Source organism: Podarcis raffonei, chromosome 14 (genome assembly GCF_027172205.1).
Source record: "Podarcis raffonei isolate rPodRaf1 chromosome 14, rPodRaf1.pri, whole genome shotgun sequence".
Taxonomy (NCBI): domain Eukaryota; kingdom Metazoa; phylum Chordata; class Lepidosauria; order Squamata; family Lacertidae; genus Podarcis; species Podarcis raffonei.
In genome coordinates this window covers 34868528-34896152 of record NC_070615.1, presented here as the reverse complement: position 1 = coordinate 34896152, position 27625 = coordinate 34868528, and the positions used below count along the sequence as shown (strand labels likewise).

Sequence of the window (27625 nt, the reverse complement as noted above, 5' to 3'; positions counted from 1 at the left end):
CCGGCGTGGTAAAAGGAAGGCGAGGTAAAGCGGGAGGGATGGAGACGCAGGTGGGCCCAGCAGGTGGAGGGATGCAGGGAGGAGAGAGGCGGGAGGAGCGTCTAGATACCGTCTGCTCGTCATCAGCCCGATGAAGCCGCTTACGTGTCTCTAAGAAAGAGGAAATGCAGCGCCGGGAGTTGCGCGGGGGCAAACGAGGATACAGATTTGCCTACAATTTGCAAGTGGCAATTTATGCCTATAGATGCAAATTTTGAAATAATTGCTGTAATTTAAACCAGGAATAAAACGCATCTCGCCATAGTGGGGGGAGACTGGCCTAGTCAGCTGCCTGCCTGCGGTTTGGGGGTGGGCAAGTTCAAGCCCTCCCCACACTGCTCTTGCTTCTGATGGGGTTTGGTGTTTTTTTACCTTTCAGCTACAATGGGACCAGGCAGCCCTTCAGCAGAGGGCTGTCCTTTGTAAAGTAGGACACACACACACACACACACACACACACACACACACTATCACAATCTGAACGCTCTGGCATGGGTATGAAAATGTAATGCACTTAGATGCACTTTATAATTTTGCATCTTTTTTAATCCCCCTCGTTATGGGAAAAGGAAAGGTGTTAAGCAGTGTACTGAAGCAGCCAGGGTTGCTGGATGAGTATTTTGGAATGATCCTGTGAGTTGGCCAATTCTCATGCAACAGTCAACCTGTGTCCAACCTTATCAACCACCCCTTGTGGTACAGTATCAGCCGAGAGGGTCCGCCTTCCTTATGGCCTTCCTTATAACAAGTTTCGCAGCTGAGTGTAGATTTGAACCTGGATCTTTTCTTGTGTATAAACTGCTACCCGCACTCTACCATCTTCCAGATGCAGATGAGCACCTGGCCTTAAAGCATTTTTCCTGAAGGAGGTTGATCACAAGGTTCTCCCACTGCAACCTCAGCCTGCAAAGGATCACTGCTTGGAATGACAGATGTGTAGGATTTTGGAGCAGATGGGAACCAGGGGCCAGCGCTTTTTGCTCTTCCCCTTCTTGATTATCTTCCTTCTGCCTGGATATTTAGCATTGCTGGACACTGATGGAGGCTGGTGAGTAGGTACACAGTCAAAAAATGGATCAGTGAGAATTGGGTGGCTTCTTCCTCGTATATAATCCCTTCATGCATGAACTCACATTTTGAAAGGCTCCCATCCTCCTGTATCACATTTTTGCCTCAATTTCAACCAATGGCCTGTTTGTTTGCTTGCTTGTTTGTTTGTTTAATTCATTCATTGTTGCACAGTCTTCTTTCCCCGCTTTAGGGCCGTGTCTTTATTTGTTAAACTTTAATTGTGATCACTTTAGCATGACCTTGTTGTTACTGTGTTAATAGCCTTGAGAAAGCAGGACCTGTAGAATGTGGAAACAAAGAATGAGCTGGAGCTGGTTTTCAAGTGCTCAGGTCTGATTCATTCAGGGGGAGTCAGAGAGAGGGGAAGTGAGAATAGGGGTGTCAGAGAATAGGGGGTGTCAGAGGGGAATGGGGAGTGTCAGGAAGAGAGGGGGGGAATGCTCTGTATCCACCTTTTATTGGTTTGGCCTTGCCTTGCCCCCACCCTGCATTCGTCATCTGAGGCCCTTCTTCATGTGCCTCCTCCACAAGAGGTCTGGCAACACGAAAACTGGCCTTTTCTGCAGTGGCTCCCCATTTGTGGAATGCATTCCCCAGGGAGACTCGCCTGGCGCCTTCATTATACATCTTTAGGCAGCAGGTGAAAACAGTTCCTCTTCAACCAGGCCTTTGGCTGCCTAACACTCTGTGTCCTTTTAAATATCTTTGTGGGAGGAGAGGTTTTTGTTTTGTTTTGTTTCTGTTCTTTGTTTTTATTATGTAATCTGTGGGGGGGGGTTGTTTCTGTATTTTTATGCTGTGAACCATCCTGAGATCTTTGGATGAAGGGTGGCACACACAATTTTTTTATTAAAAAAAATATAATAATAATAACATGCTGCCCCCAGAAAGAGTACCCTTGAGAGAACGAGGCCCTCAGCTGTAAAAAGGCTCCTCACCCCTGCTATAAATGGATATGAAAAATATACTGTATTTTAAGGACTGCCTTTCTCCACCTCTTCTCCCCTCAGGTTGACAAGCAGCCACTCTGCGTTAATGGAAGAAGACAGCTGTACCATTGAGAGGAGGGATGCCACACTAACCTACTCCCAGTTCATTGAACAGTAAGTGGCAGGGGTGTTTTTCTGCTTACCTGTTTTGGTCATAATCAGGGGGCTGGAGGTGGAGTCCACATTCTTGGGAAGGGAGGGAGGGAGAGGTCTGTGAAATCATCATCTTCATTATACCTGCACCTTCCTTCAAAGGAGCCAGGGCAGCAAACATATCAATAGTAACACAGATAATTTTAAAAAAGAAAAGAAACAGTGCAAAACAGCCATCTAAAAAGAAGTTTATAACTCCTAAAAGCAATCACCTATTCTTAGACTAATAATTTCAAGGTTGCCAGGACAAAAACCTTTAAATGCCTGGCTATCCAGGCTTGGAGGGTTTCCATCCTTTTCCACATATACACAAGGTTATCACAGGTGACCTTTTTGCTGTTTATGAGCAGCACAGTCCTGTGCGTGCCTACTCAGAAGTAAGACCCAATGAGTAGCCACATGAAACCCTGCTTTATTCCTTGGGCAGCATCTGAGGTGCCATAGGTTCCCTGTTCCTATTATAAATATAGTGTTGAATCTTAGGGAACTTCCAGAATGATGTGTTGGCTGAGCATTCGTCCTGATTTGTTTGCCAAGAGATTAGAGGATGTTGGCTATTTAATTAGCATTCATTCTGATCTGTTTGGTGATAAGCCAGATAAGCAAGTGTTATCCCATACTTTCAAGTACATTTCCTCATCACTTTGCATATCTCAAAAAGACTGAACTTCCTCAGGTCTGTTCCACAAGACCTCCCAATCAGCTATATCTGCTCAACATGAATTTGCATGTACTTGATTGAATTCCAGCCAGGAATAATGACAGGCGTGTCTTTGTTGTTGTTGTGATGCCTCTTCAAAATCTTCCTTTTTCTCCTTGAAAGTGGAGGTTTTCATCCCCATCTGCATCTGTACATAGGAAGCTACCTTATATCTAGTCAGTTTCCTTGGTTCATCCAGCTCCATATTGTCTACACTGGCTGGCAGTGGCTCTGCTGGGTTTCAAGCAGGGGGCATTTTTAGCCCCCCCTGGAGATGCCATTGGGATTGACCCTGTGACTTCTTGCATGCCTTCCCATTTGACATGAAAATGTTTTAATATATGCAATTGTTTTTTAAATGTAAGATTGTTTGAACTGTGTTTTTATTGTTAAATTGCTTTGAGGTGTTTTATAGGCAGTGCATAAATGAAACGAAAATAAGAGCTGCCTGTTATATACAACAGTGGCTGACGTTGGTGTCTCAGATTTCAGTGGCACCTGTGCAGTACCAAAATCTGGCAAGCCACCCCCCCATCTCTTGCCTTCTGTTGGATGTCATAGTTGCAGCGCCCCCTGCAGCACCCCAGAAGCTCTGCACCCAGTGAGATCGCACTGGTCACTTCCCCCTAGATCTGCCTTTGCGTACAACAGCTGTACCTGTCTTATTTGCTTCTTAGGTATGCCTTCTCTCGGCCAGTTATACTCCAAGGAATAACAGACAACTCGGTGAGTGTCCCCACAACTGCACATTTGGGTTAAACATTAGAAAGAAGACTTGGTGCTGGCCCAGTTTCATAAGCTGGATCTCCAAGGTCTCAGGCCTATGTCTCTCCCAGTCCTGCACCAGGAGATCCCTGGGGATTGAACCTAAGACCTTCTGCAGGCAAAGCAAACAGATGCTCTGCTACTGAGCTGTGGCCCTTTCCTTTAGGAACACAGGAAGCTGCCTTATTATGCCAAAGTAGATCATCAGTCCATCTAGCTCAGCACTGTCAATGCTGTCAGCAGCTGGCCAAGTTTTCAGAGAGGAGTTTTCCCCCAATGGTATCTGGAGATGCAGGATTTGAATCTGGGGTCTTTCGAGATTCCTTCCAACTCTGATTCTACTCTTATCTCCTTCTGTTACCTGCAGGAGTTCCAGGCTCAATGTACCAAGGACAAGCTGCTGACCAGGTTTGGGGACCGCCCTGTCCGTCTTAGCACCGCCAACACCTATTCTTACCGCAAAGGTGAGGGCAGGGTGGCCAAGATGCTTTCTGGAAGGAACCAGAGTGGGCTGGCCTTGAGCCATGCAGCTTGGCCCAGATCTGGCACTCCCATTATAAAGGACACTGTTCTTACTTGATAAAAATTAGTAGTAGTACTAGTAGTAGTAGTCCTGTTATTTACCACTACTGCTCTTTGGTAAAAAAAAAAAAAAAAGAGGTGCCAGTATTCATATATTGATAAAAGTCACCAAGCTGAATGTTTGCTTTTCCAAGGCTGCATATAAAAGCAATCATAAAAGTAACATTTCAAATTTGATTAAAGAAAGCTATTTGAAATTACTAGGAGTGGAGGCAGAGTAGGAAACTCTTTGTGGTCCATGACTCAATACAATGGGGGTGGAGACGCTCCTTCAGTTTAGAGGTGATAGTTGCTTTCAGAAACACCTGGAGGGCCACAGGTCTCCTCCATCTCTGGTCTCGTGCCAAGCAGGACAGCTCTTTGAGGGAGATGCATGCCCACTGCCTGCATTCAGCATCACTGACTTCCTTTTTGCAGTTGACCTGCCCTTCCAGGAGTATGTGGATCAGTTGCTGGAGCCGCAGGACCAGACCTCTTTGGGGAGTGGTGAGTAAAGCTTCCCGCAACACTAGAACTCGGGACCATCCAATGAAGCTGAACGCTGGAAGATTTGGGACGGATGAAAAGAAGGACTTGCTCATGCAGTGCCTCGTAAAACCACGGAACTTGTCCCCATAGGAGGCAATGAGGGCCAGCAACTTGGATGGCTTTAAAAGAGGACTGGGCAGATTCATGGAGAAGGCTCCCATGGCTACTAGCCATGGTGGCTCAGCTCTGCTTCCACTTTTGGAGCCAGTAATGCTTCTGAATACCAGTTGCTGGAAATTTCAGGAGGGGCGTTCACATAGGCAACAGGTTGGGCACTGTGAGACGAGGATGCTGAACTAGACGGGCCTTTTGTCTGATCCAGCAGGCTTTTCCTATGGTCTTCGGTACTGTTTTGTTCTTGGAGGCTAAGGGGAGAATATAGGGACAGCTCAGAAGTCACAGGAGAGTTGGAGCAGCCTCCTTGCTCTCCCTTAGCCTCCTTCAGCTAATACTGCCCCTCCATGAATCCTAGCTGCCCTGTCTATATGCTGCCTTTAGTTTTTACTGATGCTGCACAAACCTCTTTTGCACCTTGCCCATGCCCTGGCTTTTCCCTTGCCAAATACAGGATTAATAGATGCAATCCTACTCTAGAATTGCTTCCCCTGCTTTTTAACTCCTGCCTCAAGAGCTGAGCTTGGCCTCCATCCTGCCATGCAGTCCCTGGTGGGTCGTATTCAGGGGCCGATTCCTTGCTTCCCCCCTCTCCTCCCTGCACAACTGGCAGTGCCACCTTTTTGCTGTTGAGACAGCAAGGCTCCACTTGCTGCTGGCGCAACAGGAAGGCTAAGCTTCTCTTCTCAGCCCAGCTCTTTGTTCAAGGGACTGAACATGTCCCACCGTCATGAAAATCCAACAGTTTGCTTTCGGAACGGAACACAAAATTGATTACAGGATGTTTGTTCTGTTAAGTAAAGGTCTACGGTTGTGCTCTCTCTCCTCCTTGTAGAAACACTCTACTTCTTTGGGGACAACAACTTCACGGAGTGGGGCCCTCTCTTCCAGAAGTACACTCCGCCACCGTTCCGGATCCCAGGCACCACTGGAGCCTACAGTTTTGGGATTGCAGGTCAGTCACTGGCGCATCAAAGGGATGGAAAGGCAGACGGCACTTGGGAATTGTTATCCAATGTGTGTTTTGAAGGGGTTTGATCCTCACCCTGAGCCTACTCATGTAGATATTTTGCCCCAATTGTTCTGTTTATTTTTATTTGATTTATATGCCACTTTTCTTCCAAGGAGGTCAAGGTGGCATACATCTCTCTCCTCCTCCTCCATTTTATCCTCACAACAACCCTGTGGGGTAGGCTAGGCCGAGAGGCAGTGCCTGGCCCAAGCTCACCGGGTTTCATGGCTGAGTGGGGATTTGAACCCTGGCCTCCTGGCTCCTAGTCCAACACTCTAACCACTACACCACACTGCCTCTCAGGCTCTATTGGGGTTTTCATTTCTGTGAATTTCAGCTGGTTTCAAGGCAGACCCCAGGCCTTCACCCTCGATTTATTTCTTTAGCGGTCTTCCATAGGGATAGGGAAACTCAGACCTTGGGGCCGAATGTGGCCCTCCAACACTCTCTGTCTGGCCCTTGGGACTCTTTCCAGGTCATGCCCCTTCCCTCCAGGCCATTCCTCTCACCGACGCTACTTTGCACTCTCCCTGAATTTTTTTGCCTTGCTGTGGAATGTGTCCTTGAAGGCTTCTTGCTTGCTTTTCTTTCAATAGTCATGGGATTCTGGGCATAGCCTTTCTGAGGGAAAAGTGCCAGCGAATTGGTTATCTTGCCACCTGGGTAGAGAGACGGCTGCAGGATTGCTCAAGGTCATAGTGGTGAAGCAAAACTCAGCAGCTGCAGTTGTGTAACTTAACAGTGGGTACACTCTGCAGTGCTGGAGAAAGTAGGCCCTAGACTGTGCTTGGCTAAAGGAGAAATATATCCTCCTATATCGAAACCTTATGGTGTGAAGAAGAAAACAAGAACAAAACATCCAAGTCTGGTAATGGGAGCAGAGAGAACCTAAAGCAGCAGCAAGATTATTCCCGTGGCATTTGCTGCCATCAGCCTTCCTCTGAGACAAGGGAATGGTCTGAACACCTGGATCCTACTCAGCCCAGGTTGGAGGCAAGTCCTTGAGTTTCGTAGTGCAAGAAAAGCAAGATACGTAGTTCCTTCATTTACAGTGTACAGTGATCTCCACCCCCACCGCCATTTTGTCGTCAAAACTCCAGGAGGAAGATATTTTAATGTTGTGTTTTAATTGCTGTAATCTGACCTGGGACTGTAGGGAGATGGGCAAGTAATGAATTAACTAATAATAACAGTAAACAGGCTGAAAGCCAGTGACTGGCCCAAGGCCAGTCGGCAAACATCATGGTGGAGCATGGATTTGAACCCATGTCTCCAGGGCCCTAATGCAACACTCCAATCGCTGCACCACACTGTCAATCAGAAATATAGTCTATAAGGAGCCCAGCCATTTGGTACCGCGAGTCAGCCTGGATAACTCAGTTGGTTAGAGCATGGTGCTGATAATGCCAAGGTTGCAAGTTTGATCCCTGTAAGGGACAGGTGCATATTCCTGCATTATGGGGAGTTGGACTAGATCAGAGCTTTCCAGACTGTGTGTCGTGACATGTTAGTGCAGGCGTAGGCAAACTCCGGCCCTCCAGATGTTTGGGACTACAATTCCCATCATCCCTGACCCCTGGTCCTGTTAGCTAGGGATGATGGGAATTGTAGTCCCAAACATCTGGAGGGCCAGAGTTTGCCTATGCCTGTGTCAGTGTGTCGGCTGCAGTGTGTAGCACAAGCGCTCCCTGCACTCCTTCCAGGACTGGGAAGGGGTTAGTTTAACCTCTGGTTTGCTAATAAAACTGTCTAAAAAGTGTGTTGCCAACATGAAAAGTTTGGAAAGCTCTGGACTAGATGATCCACAGGGTCCCTTCCAAGTCTACAATTCTGTGATCTATGTCTTGATGGTAAAAGGTAAAGGGACCCCTGACCATCAGGTCCAGTTGTGACTGACTCTGGGGTTGCAGCGCTCATCTCGCTTTATTGGCCGAGGGAGCCGGCGTACAGCTTCCGGGTCATGTGGCCAGCATGACTAAGCCGCTTCTGACGAACCAGAGCAGCGCACGGAAACGCCGTTTACCTTCCCGCCGGAGCAGTACCTATTTATCTACTTGCACTTTTTGGGGTGCTTTCGAACTGCTAGGTGGGCAGGAGCAGGGACCAAGCAGCGGGAGCTCACCCCATCACGGGGATTTGAACTGCAGACCTTCTGATCGGCAAGTCCTAGGCTCTGTGGTTTAACCCACAGCGCCACCGCGTTCCTGTCTTGATGGTAATGCTCCTTGAAAATAAATGCTAATTTCCTCCCTTTTCTTTCTTCTCCGGTCGTTTGCAGGCCCCGGCTCGGGAGTCCCGTTCCATTGGCACGGCCCAGGTTACTCAGAGGTGATCTTCGGCAGGAAAGTAAGTGCTTCGGCTGGAGCAATGAGAGGGGCTGTGATCGCCAACCTTTGCATGCAGGTGGTCAGCCTGCACCTGCTAGGTGGTCTTGTTTGAGACATCAGCCGTGGGGGTGGGGGCTCAACTGGACTGGATGCTCTTCAAGAGCCTGTTCACCCAGCATCTGGGTGGCCACAGGTTCCCCATCCCTTTTACTGTTCCTACCAGCTAAGTCCTTCTCTCTGTCCCCATAGCGCTGGTTTCTGTATCCTCCAGAGAAAATGCCAGAGTTCCATCCCAACAGAACAACACTATCTTGGTTGTTGGATACATACCCCTTTCTACCGTCGTGGGAGAAGCCCCTCGAGTGCACCATTCACCCCGGAGAGGTGAGTCACGGCTGTGGCCCCATTTCCAAAGTTCTGGCATTGCCTACATTACTCTAGGGCCAAGTCAAACTGTTGGTCCATCTTGCTCAGTGTTGCCTGCACTGACTCTGCACTGTTTCTCTAGAATTTCAGGCCGAAATCCTGGCTGGTGCATATCAACACAAATTGCTGCACTCTAGGGTGGCGCTGTGGGTTAAACCACAGAGCCTAGGACTTGCCGATCAGAAGGTTGGCGGTTCGAATCCCCACAACGGGGTGAGCTCCCGTTGCTCAGTCCCTGCTCCTGCCAACCTAGCAGTTCGAAAGCACCCCAAAAAGTGCAAGTAGATAAATAGGTACCGCTCTGGCGGGAAGGTAAATGGCATTTTCGTGCGCTGCTCTGGTTCACCAGAAGTGGCTTAGTCATGCTGGCCACATGACCCGGAAGCTGTACGCTGGCTCCCTTGGCCAATAAAGCGAGATGAGCACTGCAACCCCAGAGTCGGTCACGACTGGACCGAATAGTCAGGGGTCCTTTTACCTTTACATAGCCTGCCACAAGCTTGTGTGGCATCTCTGGTCAGGTGTCTTGGGCCCACTGCTGTCACCTGCTCTGAAATTGGCTCTGCAGCCTCGGAAGGTTGACCTGGATTGTTCTTTAGGAGATCTGCTTCGTGTCAGACTGCTTGCTTAGCTTCCACTTTTGCTTCCTTTAAGTCGCCTTTCATTGCTAGGAAGCTAAACGTGATAGTACAATCCCCTGAAACCTCTCACAGCAGGGGTGTGTAACAATAGGGACTTTAGCAAGGCATGGTGTTGCCAGGCCCCTTTAGTCCTCGCTTTGTTCTCTCCCTCTCTTCTGCCTTCCCTACAGGTCCTGTACTTCCCAGACCGATGGTGGCATGCTACCTTGAATCTGGACACCAGCGTTTTCATCTCCACGTTCCTGGGTTAGCAGATCTGCATGGTGGCTCCTCCTTGGCCTTCTTGCCACTATTCCTGCGATGGTGTACGAAGAATCAGGATTTGTTGACAACATTTGGGGAATCTGAGGCTAGTGATGGTGGGGCCACCCCAGTCTCTCATTGGATCATAGCACAGAATTAAGGAGAAGGCAGGTGGTGGTCTGCTAGTGGACTTCCCAATGTTTTGGACTACAACTCCCATGATCCCTGCCCACTGACAATGCTGGCTAGGGCAGATGGGGGTTGTGATTCCCTCCAGATGTTTGGACAATGTCACCTACCCCTCGTCTGAAAGATGACTTGCTGTAGCCTTTTCTAATCTGGAACCTACTAGACCGCAACTTCCATTAGCCTTGACCACTGGTTCTGTAGGCTGGGTCTGATGTGGGGCATTGTAGTCCAACATAATCTGGGGAGCCATGGGTTTCCCCATTCCTGGGTAAAAAATGGACAAGGTGATGATGAATCAGAAATTTCCAGTGACCACCCTTTGTAATAGGCAGGTCCTCTAATTATAGCCTTACATTCCAGGAAGGAAACGTGACTTCCGAATGACTTAGGAGTTGAAAAATTGGGAGCCCTCGGATGACGTTAAATAGGCTGTTTGCATGTAGTCACCTGTGATAAACAACAGTAGAGTGCTCTTTACAGCTGGATGCCCATTTATTTTTTAAATAAGCCTAGTCCTATCCGGTTTAGCTGGTTCAAAAAATTAAGCTGGTGATGTTGTTTCTCTCTTTCCCACCAGCTGGGCCTCTGCTAAAAAAACATTCACTGGTGAATTTCTGCATATCAGGCTGATGTTAGATAGGGGAGTAGGGCTCACCCACAAATGCAAGGTTTGGGGAAACTCAAGTTTTTACAAATCTTCTTTGTACCACAAAAATGTGACCTATTCCAAGTTTTCCCTGTTGATTCCTCTCATCTTCACTTCCTGCCATGAAGCCCCAGTTCCATTTTTTGTTTGTCATTGTTTCTGGCAGGGAACCTCTGGCCCTCCAGTTGTTCATGGGCCTCCCATCTGCATGGCCGATAGTCTTGGGGGATGAGAGGGCTCCAACTCAGCAATACCCGGAGGGCCAAAGGTTTCACACCTCTGTCCAAGGCAATCAGGGATCACATCAAATGCACTTGCAGAGATGTAACTCAGAGATGAGGGGTCCTGTGCCCCCCAGCTGCTATTGAGACTCCCCCAGCTCCATCAGTTCCAGCCAACATGGTAAGCAGTCAAAGATGATGAAAGTTCTAGCCAAATGACAGCTGGAGGGCCATGCATTCCCCAAGCTGCAATTTAGTGCTTTGTGGACAGATGCTGTCTAAATGGTTTCTCCAGCTACATGAGACTTTCCAAGAACACGTTTACCTCTAAAGTTCACTAGTTTGCGATAAAGGCAGACTCAGCCCTGCTTCTGATGCCAAATTGGATTTGCAGGTTTAGGTCACTCACATGCGTTCATAGGAACATGGGAAGCTGTTGTCAGGCTGTGTGCCCATCCAGCCCAGGATTGTTGAGTGATTGGCAGCAACTCTCCATCAGTCAGATAAGAGCCTTTCCCACCAGCCCTTTTAATGGAAGGTGGCTGCAATGGAGTTCCTACATGGCTTCTCAGCTTGAGCATGGTGCTCATCAAGTGATAAACTGCAGGACCAAAAGGGCCTCTGCCGTTCCGGCAGGGCAGTTTATACCAGGGGTTGTGAAGCTGTGGCTAGCCAGCTGCCGTTGGACTCCAACTCCTAGCAGCCCCAGCCAACATAGCTGATGGTGAGGGATGATGGGAGATGGAGCCCAACAAAATCTAGAGGGCCACAAGTTCCCCAGGTGTGGTTTACCCCTCTTCAAATTAAATTAGATCTGCTAACACCATTTTGCTTCTCAAAGTTTTACCTTTTTATAAAAAAGAAAAAGGGTTTTGTTTTGTAAAGTTCTTGTCAGAAAAGATGGAACAAAGGCAGCAAGTGTAACATTTGCCAGCAGAGTGCCCCCATTTTATAGAGAACAGCTGGGCTACATGTGTGCGCTTGTATGGGGAAAATCTCAGCAATAGAGTTTGAGAGCCTTCACTGTCTGCATTTGCTGGATGATCCTTGTTGTTCATGCTGACCTCCTAGGAATAACAGTGGAGGGATGGGCAGGGAGTGGATGGGACCAATTTCCAAAGAAGTGCTTTTGAAAGTTGAGTCTGGGGTCACACTGGACTGTTTTTTCTTTGCAAGCGATACAAAACAAATGCAATTGTTTCTTGAAAGCAGTCAACTTCATTTTTGGATTTAAAATATATTTCAAAAACCTGAACTGTTTGTAAAGTGGTCTTCACGTAGTTTTATTCTGGGGGCTGGGTGGGGGAAGGATATAAATGGGAAAATACATTAAAAACAAGGGCAGTGTTCAGTTTTTAAAGAGAGGCTGCCCTGCTGAGGTTTGTGTGGGCGTTTTAAAGGAATGCTTTCTCCTTAACTCTGATCTCCAAGTATATAGTAAACAGGTTGTGATTGTTGGGAGGTAAGGCTTTCTAGACAGGGAGTTCTTTTCATAATGCAGAATTGCATGCTTTGTTTTGTTTTTACAGCAGGGATGGGGAACCTGTGACCCCTTCGGATGTTGCTAGACTCCAACAGCTCCAGCCTGCACACCCAATGGTCAGAGATAATGGGAGCGTTTGCCCAACAAAACCGGGAGCACTTTACAGAAGGGGTGAAAAGGGTAAAGAGATAGGGAGGGCTAGTAGATGATGCTCAAGCAAGGCCTACAAGAAATTCCACCCCACCCTCCATTTCCATTTGCTTCCTGGAGTGTAAGAAACAAACTCATTTCCCCCCACTGAAGCACAGTCAAAATAGCAGCACCCAGACCAGAGAGGTAGCAGCAGGTTTGGGGGAACCCCATGGATTGCAGAAGTACAATTGTACCCCCCTCAAAAAACCAAAACGGCAGTGGGCACAGGATGCAGACTGCTGAGGGGGAAAATAGGACAGTGGGAAATGTAATGGAGGCCCCGAAAGACAGTGTGGCTGGCTGGCACCCGTAACGAGAGCCTGTCACGCACTGCAGCAGTTTGTCTCAAGTCCCTTTCATAATGCTAGTGGGGAAATGTGGGGTGTACATTAAAAGCTGGGAGATACCTACCACACTAACTGCTAGCCAAGAGATCCACCTTAAACAGAAACTGCCCTCGCCCACAAAACCACCACCCTCCTCAAAATTTCATGCTCAGATATTTATTTACCAGTGTAACCAAAATTGGAGAGATTGCATGTTAATCCCTGCCCCCTTTTAAAGCACCAAAACACCCCGCAATAATATTAACTATGCTTCAAAATATCCCTTTGTTATTAGGGAGGAGTTTTAAATAAAACAAGAAGAAGAAGGAACTTTCAGTGGTTTAATGGGAAAACAACTACCTGGAAAAGAGCTGGGGAGCTCAGCTTCCCACACAAGCAGGTGCTTCCCCCAACCAAACCCAAATTCCAGTCGTCTGTATAATAATTATTAGATCTCTGTGCCCACCTCCACCACCCAGCCCCAAATATGTGGCTATTTATTTACAGAGTAAAGAGGCCAAACAATAAAAATAAACCCAACTATCCTGGGCAGGCAGGAAAATGGAACGAGGTGGGAAGGGAGGGGGGAACCTAAAACTTTGTACAGAGAGAGAAAGGAGTGGGAAGAAAGCTCAAAGCCAAGCTGGGGGGGGGGTTGGGGAGAACCGGGAGGGGGGCAGTCCAGCCCCTTCAGCTTGTGGCTTGCCACAAAGGCCGAGCCCAACAACTGCAGCATAGTCAAAGTGGGAAGGGATATGTGTGTGTGTGTGTGTGTGGAGGGAAATGTGTCCATCTGCCTGGAGGGCTGTGGGGTGCAGTTTGTGGGGCCGACGTGGTATCCTTCATATGCCACTGTGGGGTGTCTGCCCCTCACACAACACATTTCGTGGCCCTCAGGGAAAGTGCTGCTGCGGACCTCCCTCCTCGCCTCTCTTCTTGAAACAGGGCTGGCCTTCCCTGCCACCTCAGAGCCAGGCCTGAGGCTCCCAGCTTTGCCCGTGTTGGAAAGCGGCCTGGGACCAAGCCGATGCCAAGGAGGCTTTTCTGCAGCCCTGGCCCACCCCAGGGAGGTGACGGACGGGCCCCGAGCTGGCACAGGATGAGGCGGCCCGGCCAGCCGTAGCGGGAAGACGAGGGAAAGCGAGACAGACAGTGAGTAAGGCATGGCGCTGGCCCAGCGAGCTCAGAGAGCCAGTCTCTAGCAGTCCGGTGGCCTTGGCTGCCGCGGCTGGGGGACGCCACGAGGAGGCTGCAAGCACAGCCTCTCCCCTGCGGTGGTCAGTAATCTTCTACCCAGCCGTTTTCCGATATGAACGCGTCTATCACCTCTTTCATGGCAAGGTTGGGGATCAGCTGGTCCTGGGTCAGGGGGCTGCGGGTCACGGGGTCAAAGTGGCCGACGCGCTGGAAAGAACCCAGAAGAGAGTCAGGTGGCTGGCCAGGAAGCCTCTCACGTCTCCCGCAACAAAAATGCTCCCACCAGCCCCAAAATGGTCAGATTCAGGGCGCCCTCTGCCCCCAAAATCTGTTGCATAAGGCAGCATTCCCATCCTTACCTGGATTGAAATCAAAGACATTTTTTTTAATCCCTAAAATGGTTTAAGGGTGTAAACTAATGTTTCATCAGGGTAAGCCTGCTGAAATGAGTAAACCTAAGTTCTGTTTATTCATTTCAACAGGTTGACTCTAAGCATTGGACACCAACTCTACTTTTTTAGGCCTTTGATGACCTTTCAAAAACTATGTCCTTTCTTTCATCTTTGAAAGGACTGGAGGTGCAATTCTCAGAGGGAGGTGAGAACTATCTGAGGGCAGAGAGCCCTGCTGCATCTGGATCCCTGCACTGCTGATAACAGAATGATCCCATCAAACCTGGTGCAAAGTTGTGGCAGAAGTGCCTGCGTTCTTCAGAGGCCTCCTGGAAGGGTTCCTGGCCAGAGCAGTAACTCACCCAGAGATACTGCAGGCATTCTCTAGGGACAGGCACTTGGGGCTCCTGCCTTTGCTTACCCAAGTGAAATATTTCTCATACCGCCTTATTATCCAACACCCATGTATGCGTGTGGAGCTCCTTGACACAAGGAGTGGGGGTGAAGAGACACACCCTGCTCCAATCAGGATCCCCTCATGTGGGGGAACATGCCACATGTGTGTGTGATATCCAAGCCCCTTCTACCAATTCATGGTATAGCTGGGGTCTGCACAGAAATATGATGCAATTCTGCTGATTGAATGCAGGGTTAACAGCTAATATAAAAACCATGCAGCTGTCCCCCGTTTCTCTCTTCTGCAGAAATTATTCTGGTGCCCTTTTCGTTTTGTCTTACATTAGAACTCTCTTGTATTTGCTCAGGTCTTGCCGGTCGGGTTGGTGCAGCACTGAGGTTCACCCTACCAAACCAGTCCCCTTGTCCAGCCCCCTCCTGGCTTCTGAAATTCTCACAGTCCCCACCTTCTCAGCTCTAAGGCAGGCATGGCGGAAACCTTTGCTCCTGCGGATGTTGCTGAACCACAACTCCCATCAGCCCTAGCAAGCATGGCCAATGGCCAGGGATATGGGAGTTGTGGTTCTGCAACAGCTGGAGGGCCAAAAGTTTCCCATTTGTGCTCTTTGGGCAAGAAACTCAACTTCTCCTTCCAAATACAAGCTGTGGGGCTTAGGAAGCTGTTGTTGCATTTGTTCTATATTAGGAAGTCAATGCACCTCCCCTTCTGACCCATCACTACCATCACACCTGCGCAACCAACATGCCAAAAGGCCTGCATTACCTGGAGGTGCTCTTCAATGTCTTTCCTGTCATACGTGATCCCGCTGGGCGTGATACAGGGTTCTCGCATCAGTTCAAAGCTGATCTTCCCACACAGGTAATCTGGGATGTCACGCTTCTGGCTCAAAGGAGAAAACCAGAGTTAAACTTAGGCAGATTTCAAGTAGGGAGGGGAAACCTCTGGCCCTCCAGCTGTTGGGACGCCCAACTTCCATTAGCTCCAGTCAGCGTGATCAATAGTCAAGGCTGATGCGAGCTGTAGTTCAGCAACATCTGGAGGGGCCACAGGTTCCCCATCTCCTCTTATAGGGTATGTGATGGGTAGTGGATAGAACAGCGAGATGGGGAGTGCAGAAGCCTGGCTTCCAATTCCTGTTCAGCTACAGATGACTTTGGGCCAGTCATTCTCTCAAACCTTTTGACTGTTTAAAAAGGGACCTCCAATAACATAGCAGCTTTAAAAATTATTTTAGCCTAAGAATTTCATATAATAATGTGGTTAGCAGGCACACACTCTTATTTCTCTCATACGAGGGAAAGCCTCTAGAAAGAGAATGGTCCCTGTGACATGTGGGCACATCATCTAAAGTCAAGCACGCTCTTTTCTAACAGTCAAATTAAATCAACTATCTGTTGTTTGGTTCAGACAGGTGTGCAATGTTTAATATGACTGAATTCGCAGTGAAGGCAGCTCACCTTAAGGCAAGGTCATGGGGCCGCTCTCGAGAGTTAAGATTCTGTTTTCTATGAATGTTTTATTTATTGTACAGGTCCAGTTTTTCATGTATAATTCTTGCATAGGTTTTATGTTTGTGTTTGGCTATATCCTGTATTTGGCTGTCTTAATAATAAATTTGATCATAACAGTCTCTGAAATAAGTATGATGATGATGATATTCTGTCCTTCTACCAAGAAGGCACCCAGGGTGACAAACTCATCCTATATGCATTCTAAAAACAAATTCTAAAATCAGTTAAAAACATTTTCTCATGGGTCAGTGCATCTGGCTGTTAACCAGAAGGCTGGTGATTTGAGCCCCCCCAGGGAGAGCTGTGGGCAGGATTCCTGCATTGCAGGGGGTTGGACTAGATGACCCTCAGGGTCCCAACTCTATGATTCTATGATCTAAAGGTTGCCATAAAACAGTGTCCTTCAGCCATCGAATCCCTGGGCAAACAAAAATGTTTTCAAATTTCTCCTGGAAGTTAATGATGATGGAGACAGAGGGCATTCCACAACCGGGGGAGTCAGCACTGAAAAGGCCTTGTCTCAAGTCAGAGCCACACCAACAAGGCTTCACTGGCCGATCATAGGATCTGAGAGGGCTGATGTACAGATCTACCCAGGTTGGGCCAACCAAAAGTCATGCTACTAATCAACTTCAATTAGGGGGCTCCAATGAACTTGGATGAATTTGAACTTTGAATGAAACATGAACCAAATTAGTTCATTTTGTAAAGGGACAAAAGTTAACTGGAATTTGTTCCCTTTTTTTTGACATGTCAAACTCGTCCCTTTTAAAAATGAACTTTCCAAGCTGTCTGGGAAACCCCGGGACTTCCGGGTCAGCAGCATCGGCAATGGCGGAATTCCTCTGATGCAGAGGAACCTGCTCCGTGGAATTTGGGTCTGGCCGCTGCGGCGAAAGCGGAGACCCGTTAAAAATCACAGGCGGGAGAAGCCTGTGACCGTGGGATTCGGCTGGCACCTTTTGCGCCTCCCCTACTCACGGGGAAACCCGATTTTCAGGCTCTGGAGTGAGGTAGGGTGAGTGGCGCGGTGCTGCGAACCAACTGCTCCTTCCACGGAGTGAAGCCGCACAGCTGTTTTCGGAGAGCGCTGACTTTTTCCTCTGGACAATTCAATCCTAAAAGCAACTACCCGTGAGTAGAACAAATCGGAAGATTTTAAAAGAAAAAGGGTCAAAAAGAACTTTAATCTTAATTGGAGGACACTAAAAGGGAAAGAATTAATTTGGCAGCTACGCGGGGAGGCTCAAATAGGAAGTCCGCCTTCCGCCTTTGTATATAGATTGAAGCAAAGACCCTACAAGCTACAAGTTTTGGACAAAGATTTAAATATTCATCGTTTAAAACGCAAACCCCCTTTGAAGAAATAGGGGGAAACTTTGAATTTAGCAAGTCTTAGGAAATTAAAAGACCACAGCTCTGAGCCTGGGAACGGGCTGCCTTTGTCATTTGGAGAATTACATTGAAAGTTTTTATGGATTTGACAGTCAGTTAAAATACAAAGTTTCTTCCGTCCTCTTCTGCTTTTAAGATGGAGGAAAGTAACTTAAATTGATACAAATGGAGACTGTGCCCCTCTAGTGGGAGATTTTTGAAACTGGTGCAGGAGTGGGTGCCAGCTACAAGATAAGAACCTGAGAAATCAGGGACTGACCTTGACTATTCAAAATGTTGCTTACTGAAGCAATTGTGAACTCACTGTTTAAGATAAACTATTTGCTGGAAGAACTCCATAAGAAGGTGAAAGACATGACTCCTAAAAAAATTGACAACTGGGAGCAGGAAATGCCTAACCACAGACAAGAAATGAGCACCAATGCTGGTTTGTCACAGGAATCTACTTTGGCAGCAGCCGTTGTTTCAGAACTCAAAACAACACAAGCGGGATCCTTAGTCTTACAGAAGCAAACTGAGGATTATAAACTGAGGATGTCTACGATTGAATTTGGCAAAAGTTGGATTTTGAGAACCGGATCCCGGCCTGGATTGAAGATGGAAAGTTGGAAAGATTCTATTATACAGGGATCTACAGACTGTTGGAATATGGACTTGGTTTTGGAGGAGGTTGAAGGTTTGGGGGCCCTTGGACTTGGAGGTATTTTGAAATATGACTCTAGTTTCAGCCATGGAAATTTGGCTGGATTGCTCAGAAGATACAACCATAATATTAGGATGGAATTTCCTCGGGATCTGTTACTTGGCATTAAGGAATATGAAGAAAATCTGCAGAAGGGGCTTGGAGGGGACTTAAGAGCCTCGGACATCAGGTTTTCAGATTGAGGGACTATAGGGAATGGACGGAAAGGACTGGCAGTTTCCGAAACCGGGGGGGGAGCTGAGGGAAGAAGATTGGAAAATTTAAAGTTCTTATTAAAGTATATATTAAGTTTAAGGTTTATATGAAATTAACAAAAAAAATTTTTGAGGGATAGAAAAACGGAGGATTGACACTTCATGGATTTAGCAGAAACGTTATGAGAAGTTAAGTATCTATAAGTTTTAGCTTTAAGGTTAAAATAAGGTCAAGAAAATTATGTTATGTATAATTTGATAGAGATTTAAGAGAAAGATGGAAAGGATTTGCTGAAATTACCTAATAGAAGTGGAATACAAGAAGGGAGGTGAGAGGAAGTCGAGGAAACAAGTGAATGAAAGAAAGGTTGTGAAAGAAATGTTTTTTTTTATTCTTTTTGTATTGTGTTTTATCTTTGTTGTGTTTTTCTTTTTTTTGAGTTGTTAAAAGTTATAAAGATCATTAAAAAAAGAAAAAGCTGTCTGGGAACCCCCATGGAGACTGCCTTGGGTTCCATAATAGAAGAGTGATGGAATATAAAAGCTGGGGAAATACGCAAATGGAGCCGAGGAGCATGGCCCTCTGCTTGAGCTTGCCCTCACCTTCCGCTTCTCATCCACCTGGGAGAACAGCTCATCCATGTCTGCTAGGTACTTTTCCTAAAAGAGAAACAGATCCCTTAGCAGGAAGGAGCAGAGGCTCAACGCAGAAAGCAGGTGGGGGAATTAAGCAGTTAGCTATAGATGGGGCAAACGGTCATATTGGATGATGAACGCAGACAAACAAAGAGAGACAATTGCACCTCTTTATAAAACAGCAGTTCAGGTCAAGTTTATGAATGGTCCATAGATCTCCAAATTTACACACACACGGAAAAAGAAACTAAACAACACATTTTTCCATTGTTAAAAATTCGAACAAGATTAGTACAGAAACTGAAACCTCTTAGCACTTCTGTAAAAACAGGGGCGGGAGAAACCTGCAGCCTTCCGGATGTTGTCAGATTTCGAATCCCATCAGCCCCAACCAGCACAGCCAGCAGTCAGAGATGACGGAGTCTGGAGGCCCACAGGTTCTTCCACTCCTGCTGCAAAAGTTGCTTACAAAGCTTTTTAATTTGGGATGCAAACACTGCAGCCAGCTCAGTTATGCCAGCCTGTGTATACATCCCTGAACAGAACAGGAAGTCCATGTGCCGCTCTAGACACCTTCCTTGGGAGCAAACAAGAGACAGGTATGTCCGGTTCTTCCGTATCAGTACAAATTGCGCAATAGTAACCTGTTCCGTACAGTTCCGAACTCGTGTTCCTAAATTGCGCGTGGAATGCTGTCACACCTTTCTCCTGAGCATAGGCCTGGGCTTTTCAACAGCTCCCCGTACAATCCTGCTAAGTTCCCTCTGACCGTTCGGCTGTGGGGGACATCTCGGGGCCAGGGGCCAGGGAGCTCGACAGCAACCCAGGCGGGGCCTCCAGTCCTTGGACAGGGATTTACCTGGATTTGTTGGGTTGCAGCTAAGATTAGTCTTACTCAGAGTAAAGGTAAAGGTAAAGCGACCCCTGACCATTAGGTCCAGTCGTGGCCGACTCTGGGGTTGCGGCACTCATCTCACTTTATTGGCCGAGGGAGCCAGCGTACATGTGGCCAGCATGACTAAGCCACTTCTGGCGAACCAGAGCAGCGCACGGAAACGCTGTTTACCTTCCCGCTGGAGTGGTACCTATCTACTTGCACTTTGACACGCTTTCGAACTGCTAGGTTGGCAGGAGCAGGGACCGAGCAATGGGAGCTCATCCTGTCGGATGTTGGGAGCTTCCAATCGGCAAGTCCTAGGCTCTGTGGTTTAACCCACAGCGCCACCTGCGTCCCCTTACTCAGAGTAGACCCACTGAAATTGAGGTTTTTAAACAGCAGTGGGGTTGCCATCTGTCAGGGATGTGGTTTCAGCATTGTAGGGGGTTGGATAGCTCAGTCGGTAGAGAATGAGACTCCCGAGTGGTGGGTTCGAGCCCCGCATTGGGCAAAGGATTCCTGCATTGCAGGGGGTTGGACTAGATGACCCTTGTGGTCCCTTCCAGCACTACAGTTCTAGGATTCTATCATGAACACTAAATAGCCACTTCAATAGGTCTGCTTGGAGCAAACGTTTAGCAAGGGACATCCCACTGGCATTTCTGGGACACTGGCAGTGTAGAAAACTGCCAGTGTAGAAAACTGCCAAAGGGTCCCGATTCCCTGCTCCTCCCTCTGAGGTTGAGGTGAGAGCAGGGCTGAACCCTGGCAGATCCCCCCAGTTAATGGGGGCGAGGGACAGATGTCACACCCCATCACAGCTGCTGACACCAAGCAGTGACAACCCAAACAAAACCGTCAACTGAGGGCCCTTAAAATAGATAGGCTGAGCCCAGGCAAAGATTGTCAAGGGTCCTCACATGTTTGGCTTCAATGTTGGCCAGCTGCACACGGCTCCAACTTTCCTCCACGTTCTCCTCTTCCTGCGCCCGTCGACATTCATCCAACTCCCTAAAAGAGAAGTGGGGATTGGGTAATTTCACAGAGCTTGGCAAGGCTATCAAGGGCTACCAGCCATGATGGCTATACTCTACCTCCACCACTGGAGGCAGTAATCCTTCTGAACAGGAGGGGGCAGGTCTCTTGTGCTTGAGTCCTGCTTGCCAGTTCCCACAGGAATCTGGTTGGCCACTGTGAGAACAGGTTGTCAGACCACTGGCCTGATCTAGAGTACCTGTCTTATGTCGCTTATCAAGAAACACGGCAATCTGGAGAGGGAGGTCAGAAGCCACCGCAAGTTGCAGGAAGGCACTGTCACTCGGGGTCACAGCACATGCAAAGCTTCAGTCCCTGACACCCTCAGCTTAAAAAGAGCCAGGCTCATCGGCTGATGGGAAAGAACCTCATCTCCCTGAGAAGCCAGATAGCTGCTTTCAGTGGGAGTAGACAACTCCTACGACTTCTGAGGCAGCTTTTAAAATTCCAAGTCCTTTTCACGTTGTTGTGAAAGACCTGCTTTACTTTGGTTTCACTCTGCGCCACGTTAGTCTGTTCCAGATTTCCAGTTTTTACTTCTACTTGTAAACCACCCATCAGAGAACTCTGGTGGCGGGCACAGAAATGTAGTTAGCAAGTAAGCAGCGTGGGGAAGAGGCACTCAGGCCCACAGATGAATATGGCCCTTCAGACCTCTCAGTCAGGCCCTCAGGACTCTCTCCAGGTCACAGGTGGGGAACCTCTGGCCCTCCAGATGTTTCTGGACTACAACTTCCACCAGTCTTGGTTACTGGCCATGTTGGCGGGGGCTGATGGGAGTTGTAGCCCCACAACATCTGGAGGGCTGAGGATGCCCTCCCCACCCTTGCTCATTCCATCTCCCCAGGCCACTCCTTCACTGATGCGCTCTGCAAGGTCCTCAAGTGCCTTCGACCGGCTGGAAAGGGGCCTTGGATTGTGACGGTGCATCTTGCTTTCCTGGATGGAGAGCTGGGTGTCCTGGTGGATGTGGAAAAACCTCTGGCTTCTGGGTGGTTGTAGCGCAACCTGCTGTACAAAGGCTATGCACTGCATCCATTGCTCTGCCCACCTCTGGCATTTGGCCTCTGAATGCTGCCCAACAAAGGAGTGTGGCTGAAAAAGCTTCCCTACCACTGTAGTATATAAAACAAGCTATGCACTCAACACACACAAAGTCCCCTTTGTTCTTCAAGAGTTTCTCCACCCATATCTGCCATCACTCCCTCTCTTTCATCCTCTCTTTTACCTCTCTTTCTCTGCCATGATGAGCTTGGTGAGATAGGAGTGCAACTCGTTTTCCTGGTTGATCCGCTTCTCCTCAATGTTGTTCCAGCGCTTCTTCTTCGCAATCCGCAAAGCGCTTGGGATGTCGTCCCCAAAGTTCAGTCGTTGCTCTTTGGCTAAGTTGTAGGCTGGAGTAGAGGGGAATATATATCAAGGAGGAAATAAAGATCTTGCAATGCAGTGTGTTCTCTATGGGCCTGTACCAAAGGCTCCAGCTGAGGCAAAACTAGGCTGTGTTGATGGGGACAGACCATTGCTGGCATGCCACTCTAGGGAACTAAAGTCTGCACTGACTGCCCATACACATGAACAAACCTGAATGACTTTCAAGTTGATACCCTGCTCCTTTTTCCTTTCTCAGCCCTGTGGATAGCTCAGTAGGTACAAGAGGAGACTCTTAATCTCGGGGTTGTGGGTTTGAGCCTCGCATTGGGCAAAAGATTCCTGCATTGCAGGGGGTGGACTAGATGACTCTCATGGTCCCTCCCAACTCTACAATTCTAAGGAGAAAAGAAACCTCCACTTCTACTTTTAGTCAAACCAACCAAGCCTTTGGTTGATTGATGTCCTATACCCTTTTAAAATGTGTTGGGGGGCTGTTACAGGATTGTTTTTGTTTTGATTATGTATTTCGTGGTTTTATATTTTGATTTTATCCCGTGAACCACTCTGAGACTTGCGGGTATAGGGCGGTATATAAATTTAATTAATGATGATGGTGGTGGTGGTGCCTGAACTGAAGCTTGTTTAAGCTGTGGTTTCGGAACAAGCCAGACTGGAAGCATGGCTTGGTCCTGGCTCATTCTACGAAAACAATATGAACAAACCACAGTTTCTGACTGTGTACAAGTTAGATGCCTAAAGGCTAGGCCCCACAATTGCTCTCAAGTCAAAGACATGTGGCTGTTCTAGACTCCCTGGCTAAAACTGCTATCCAAAGACAAAGCTGTCCTTGCCGGATTGTTAAGCGATACAGAATTCATTTTGACTTGGGCAGATGCCTGGTTCAAACCCTGGCATAGGCTGAGAGAAATCCCTGCCTAAAATCCTGGAAAGTGGCTGCCAGTCAGTGTAGAAAGTAGTGAGCTAGATTGACCAATGGTCTGGCTCAGTGCAAGGCAGCTGTGGTTGATTCTATTTCACTGATTGGTCAACTTGTGACCACCTTGCACTGAAAGGCGGTACCTAGAAAGACACACCCCTACCTACTCGGCTACTCCGGAAACGAGAGCCAGCTTACCTCTCTGAAGGTTAGCAATGGCCTCGTCGTAGTTCTCCATCTCCATCTGGCACTGCCCCAGGAAGAAGTGCGCCTTCACGGACTGGCTGTCCAACTCCAGGGCATGCTTACAGTCAGCCAGGGCCTTGTCGTGCTGCTGCATCTTAAGGAAGCATAAGGCGCGGTTGGTGTAATAGACTGCCACTAAGGGATTCCGGTTCTAAAAGAAAAGAAAGAGAATATAAGCATGAGGGGCCAGATGGGAGACTAAAACAGCCCTCAAGGGATCTATGGGAGAAGGTGAGGCCCCAGATTCAATCCCTCCAATTGCCAGGTAAGACTGGGAGAGACCTTCATCTAAAATTCACAGGAGAGCCATTGCCAGTCAGGGTGGCTTGGATGGGCCATTGCTCTAACTTGGTATAAGGCAGCGTCCTGGGTTTCGGGTTAATACAGTGGTACCTCGGGTTACATACGCTTCAGGTTACAGATGCCACTAACCCAGAAATAGTGCTTCAGGTTAAGAACTTTGCTTCAGGATGAGAACAGAAATTGTGCTCCTGCGGCACGGCGGCAGCAGGAGGTCCCATTAGCTAAAGTGGTGCTTCAGGTTAAGAACAGTTTCAGGTTAAGAACGGACCTCCAGAACGAATTAAGTACTTAACCCGAGGTACCACTGTACAGCCTTTTCTTCATGAGGACTAGAAACTTACTTTATTTGTTAGTAGACATGCCATAGCCCAGAAGCAGAGCACATGCTATACATGCAGAAAGTTCTGGGTTCAAACCCCAGCATCTTCAGGCAGGGGGGGAAATCTCCAGAGAAATCCTAAAGGAGCCACTGCCAGTCAGTGTGGACACTACCAAGCTAAATGGACAAACAGGGCAGCTTCATATCCTTGGATGAAATCATTTTCAGGTGGGTCTCTATTTCTTAAATTATTATTATTATTATTGTTGTTGTTGTTGTTGTTGTTTATTACCCACCCTTCACCCTAAGGTCCCAGCGCAGGACAGCACTAAAACACAACATTAAAAACACCTTACAATTTCAAAAATAAGTAAGGTTCTAAAAATAGACACCTCAAGTGTCAAAAGCCAGTGTTAAGAGGTGTGTCTTCAGCATTCACTGGGAGCTGTATAATGAAGGTGCCACATTCACCTCTAGGGGAGTAGTGCAACCCCATCCAGGGCAGCCCACCTCCCAGAAGTGAGAACTCAGGGCACATGACACCTCTGTCTTTTCAGGATCCAGCTTCAGTTTATGGGCCCACATCCAGCCCATCACTGCCTCCAAGCACTGGCCTAGCGCCTCAACTCCCTCTGCTGATTCAGATGGAACTGAGAGAGAGAGTTGGGTGACATCTGCATATTGGTGGCACTGCCCTCCAAATCCCTGGATGACAGTCCGCAGAGGCTTCACATAGATGTTAAATAGCCTGAGGGACACTACAGGACAACTCCCATGGTGCTGAACAGCAGCTTCCCATGACCACCTCTTGGAAACAGCCCTCGAAGAGTGGAACCACTGAAGTATAGGGCAAGGCTACAACTGCTACAGAATGAGAGGCAGGTTCCATCTTACTGATCTCTCAACTTGGACCAGGGAGTGGTTTAAGGACAGTCAGATTTTGAGTTTGCTCCACCCTGCAAAGAGTAGCTTTTTGTCTTTTTGTTTTGTTTTGCATGGGCAGAGTGCATTTCCTACAATCCATTTAGAATCAGAGAAAGGGCTGCCAAGTCTAAGCCATGGCTTTTGAAAAGGCTTAAACCCCAGTATATCTTCAAAGAATCACAGAACTGTAGAGGTGGAAGGGATCACAAGCGTCATCTAATCCAACCCCCTGCGATCTTTTGCCCTACATGGGGCTGGAACCCATGACCTTGAGATTAAGAACCTCATGCTCTACCCATCTTGTCTGTGAGGTTGTATCATTTGAGCAGCTGATTATTTATCATTATTTCTCCAGGCAGGCGGCTACCATTTTAAAAAAAGTAGCGTGCAGCAGCTTAATCTGAAAGGTAGATCACAGGACTCAAAACAGTGAAGAGAACTGGTGCAGATCTCAGGGAAACCCCTGGAGACAGAGTGATTGCAACCAGAGAATCATGTATTCTGAGTCCCAATAGAAATAATGTGCAGCCACAGAAGTGCCACTAAGTGCTAATTGTTAAATGTGCACCTGTGGTGTTATCAGCCTTGCTGCATGGACAGGGGCACATGTAGTGAAATCTGGCTGAAGACAACCTAAGAACTCATTTTTAATCTGTACTCAAACAAGGAAGGCGGGACCTTTATTCAGAACTGAAAACAAGTCTGGAGGTTCAAACAGGATGCTGCTTTATACTGAGTCAGACCATTGGTCCATCTAGCTCAGTACTGTCTCCACTGACTGGCAGCAGCTCTCCAGGATTTCAACCTGAGGATTGAAATTGGGGCCTTCTGCATGCAAGCAAATGCTGTACCACGGAGCTATGGCCCTTTCCCACTTTGCTTGCTTCATCCCTGTCACCTCCCAAATCGATGCCAAAGGCAGCATGCTCTCTGTCCATGCTCAGAAATGCTGCCTTTCCTCACTGCCTCCTATCACACATTATTGGAGATAAAACTGAGCATTAAAACAAGGTTTTTTGGCAGGGGGAAGAGAAGGATGAGCTTTGGCACAAATAGAGCCCTAGTCACACACCCCGGTTTGCTTCTTAATGTCCACTGTTCTCTCTACCTTGCCCCTGTCAAATCAAGGACCAGAATCATAATTTGCCCATGCTCAGAGAAAAGTGCCCTTGCCACTTCCCCCCGCATTGCCCCTTCAAATAATTTTTAGAGTAAGCCTATCCAGGCTCTGACTGCATTGGCACCTCCCAGTTTATCCAGGCTCTGATTGAACTCTGGCATTGGCACCTCCCAGTCTATCTCCTCTCCTCACCTCACCCCCATCTGTCTCAAGAGGGCAAGCACTCTGCTGGTGCTCAGAGGGCCATTTTGTTTGGTCACACCTCCCTTCATATCTCAGAGGAAAAGGCTCAGCGATCCAAAGGACACTTACCTGCTACACCACTATTGCATCATCTGAGTGTCCTCCTACCCTGCAGTCTGATGCCAGGCTCTACATAGCATGCACTTTGCCCATGTTCAGAGGGCTCTTTTCTTACTCCACTTCAGCTATTCTTGGGGTAAACCCAAAACACTGGGGAGCAGCTGGGAGACTCACACTGAGTCTTGGTCACCCTGCAGCTTGCTTCCTATGCCACCATACCGGAGAGCAGGCCCTCTGCACATGTCCAGAGAGGCATTCTCCCCACTTCTCATATATTCTCCCAGGATAAGGCTCACGGGCCTGAGCCGCCTCCTACTCCCGCTCCGCCCCTCCAACGCTCCGCCCAGCCTCTAAACAACAACACTCAGCACTCAGTCCATGCTCAGAGGTACACACTCCCTTTCTCCACGACCCGCCCCCCTCCGACTCAGAATAATGTCCGGGGCCTGAGCTCAAACGAAGCCCCCTCTCGCCCCCTCGAAAGCGAGACCAAGCCTCTCAAGTGAGCGCACTCTGCCCATGCTCAGAGGCCACCCGGGCCCTCTCGCCGTCCTCCTCCGCCCGCCCTCCCCCCCAAAACAGAGGCCCGACTCACGATGGCCCGCCCGTAGCAAGCGGCGGCCTCCGGGTACTTTCGGCTGACGAAGAGCCGGTTGCCCTGCTCTTTGTACTCCTGGGCGCTGCGGCTCTTCTCCGGGCTGCCGCCCCCGAGGCCGCCGCCGACCAGCCCCACACCGGGCCCGCCGCCCGTCAGCCCCGCGCCGCCGCCTCCGCCGCCGCCCTCCTTCTCCTTTTCCTTCTCCTTCTCCTCCTTCCCCTTCATGCCGCCCAGGCAGAAGCAGCCGCAGCAGCCGCCGCTGCCGGCCCGCCCGGAGGAGCCCGGCGGGCACCGATCGCCCCGGCCTCGCCGCACCGCCACAGCCCGGCCCGGGCCCCGATCGCCCGCAGCAGCAGCAGCAGCAACACCGCCCGCAGCACAGGCAACGCAGCCGGGGAAGGAGGGCGGGCCGAGCGGGAGGAGGGGCCCGCGCGAACGGAAAGGGCCGGGCCCAGGCGCCGGAGGAAGCGCGGCCCGCGGAGCGAGAGCGCCGCCTGGA

General features: G+C 48.7%; 2 protein-coding genes across 3 annotated transcripts; one reads left to right on the top strand and one right to left on the bottom strand.

Annotated features, from left to right (window-relative positions):
• On the top strand, positions 1-11901 carry JMJD8 (jumonji domain containing 8). 2 transcript variants are annotated; one of them, XM_053364755.1, is made up of 10 exons: positions 1-24; positions 866-1087; positions 2121-2213; positions 3630-3678; positions 4085-4181; positions 4717-4785; positions 5777-5896; positions 8232-8299; positions 8530-8664; positions 9518-11901. In XM_053364755.1, the coding sequence occupies exons 2-10, from the start codon at positions 972-974 to the stop codon at positions 9596-9598; spliced, it is 828 nt and encodes a 275-aa protein (XP_053220730.1). In that variant the 5' UTR covers positions 1-24; positions 866-971; the 3' UTR covers positions 9599-11901. The 2 variants fall into 2 exon arrangements, with proteins under 2 accessions (XP_053220730.1, XP_053220731.1); XM_053364756.1 differs by having other exon boundaries at positions 12-50.
• A 1073-nt stretch (positions 11902-12974) lies between these two features.
• STUB1 (STIP1 homology and U-box containing protein 1) lies at positions 12975-27366 on the bottom strand. The gene is made up of 7 exons (XM_053364754.1): positions 27124-27366; positions 23512-23710; positions 22234-22399; positions 20891-20981; positions 19061-19117; positions 15417-15533; positions 12975-14051 (listed from the first exon to the last, which is right to left on the bottom strand). Exons 1-7 carry the CDS (start codon positions 27349-27351, stop codon positions 13926-13928), a joined length of 984 nt encoding a protein of 327 aa, XP_053220729.1. The 5' UTR covers positions 27352-27366; the 3' UTR covers positions 12975-13925.
• Between the last annotated feature and the right edge of the window lie 259 nt (positions 27367-27625).

Bases quoted from the DNA above. Each gene is read 5' to 3' on its own strand.
- JMJD8 (XM_053364755.1), top strand. From the start codon at position 972: ATGTGTAGGATTTTGGAGCAGATGGGAACCAGGGGCCAGCGCTTTTTG. The intron at 4,182-4,716 runs GTGAGGGCAGGG...TCCTTTTTGCAG, and splicing joins CACCTATTCTTACCGCAAAG to TTGACCTGCCCTTCCAGGAG. The intron at 5,897-8,231 runs GTCAGTCACTGG...GGTCGTTTGCAG, and splicing joins CTACAGTTTTGGGATTGCAG to GCCCCGGCTCGGGAGTCCCG.
- STUB1 (XM_053364754.1), bottom strand. From the start codon at position 27,351: ATGAAGGGGAAGGAGGAGAAGGAGAAGGAAAAGGAGAAGGAGGGCGGC. The intron at 23,711-27,123 runs GTGAGTCGGGCC...CTTTTCTTTTAG, and splicing joins CTTGCTACGGGCGGGCCATC to AACCGGAATCCCTTAGTGGC. The intron at 20,982-22,233 runs GTAAAAGAGAGG...CTTCTCTTTTAG, and splicing joins ATCATGGCAGAGAAAGAGAG to GGAGTTGGATGAATGTCGAC.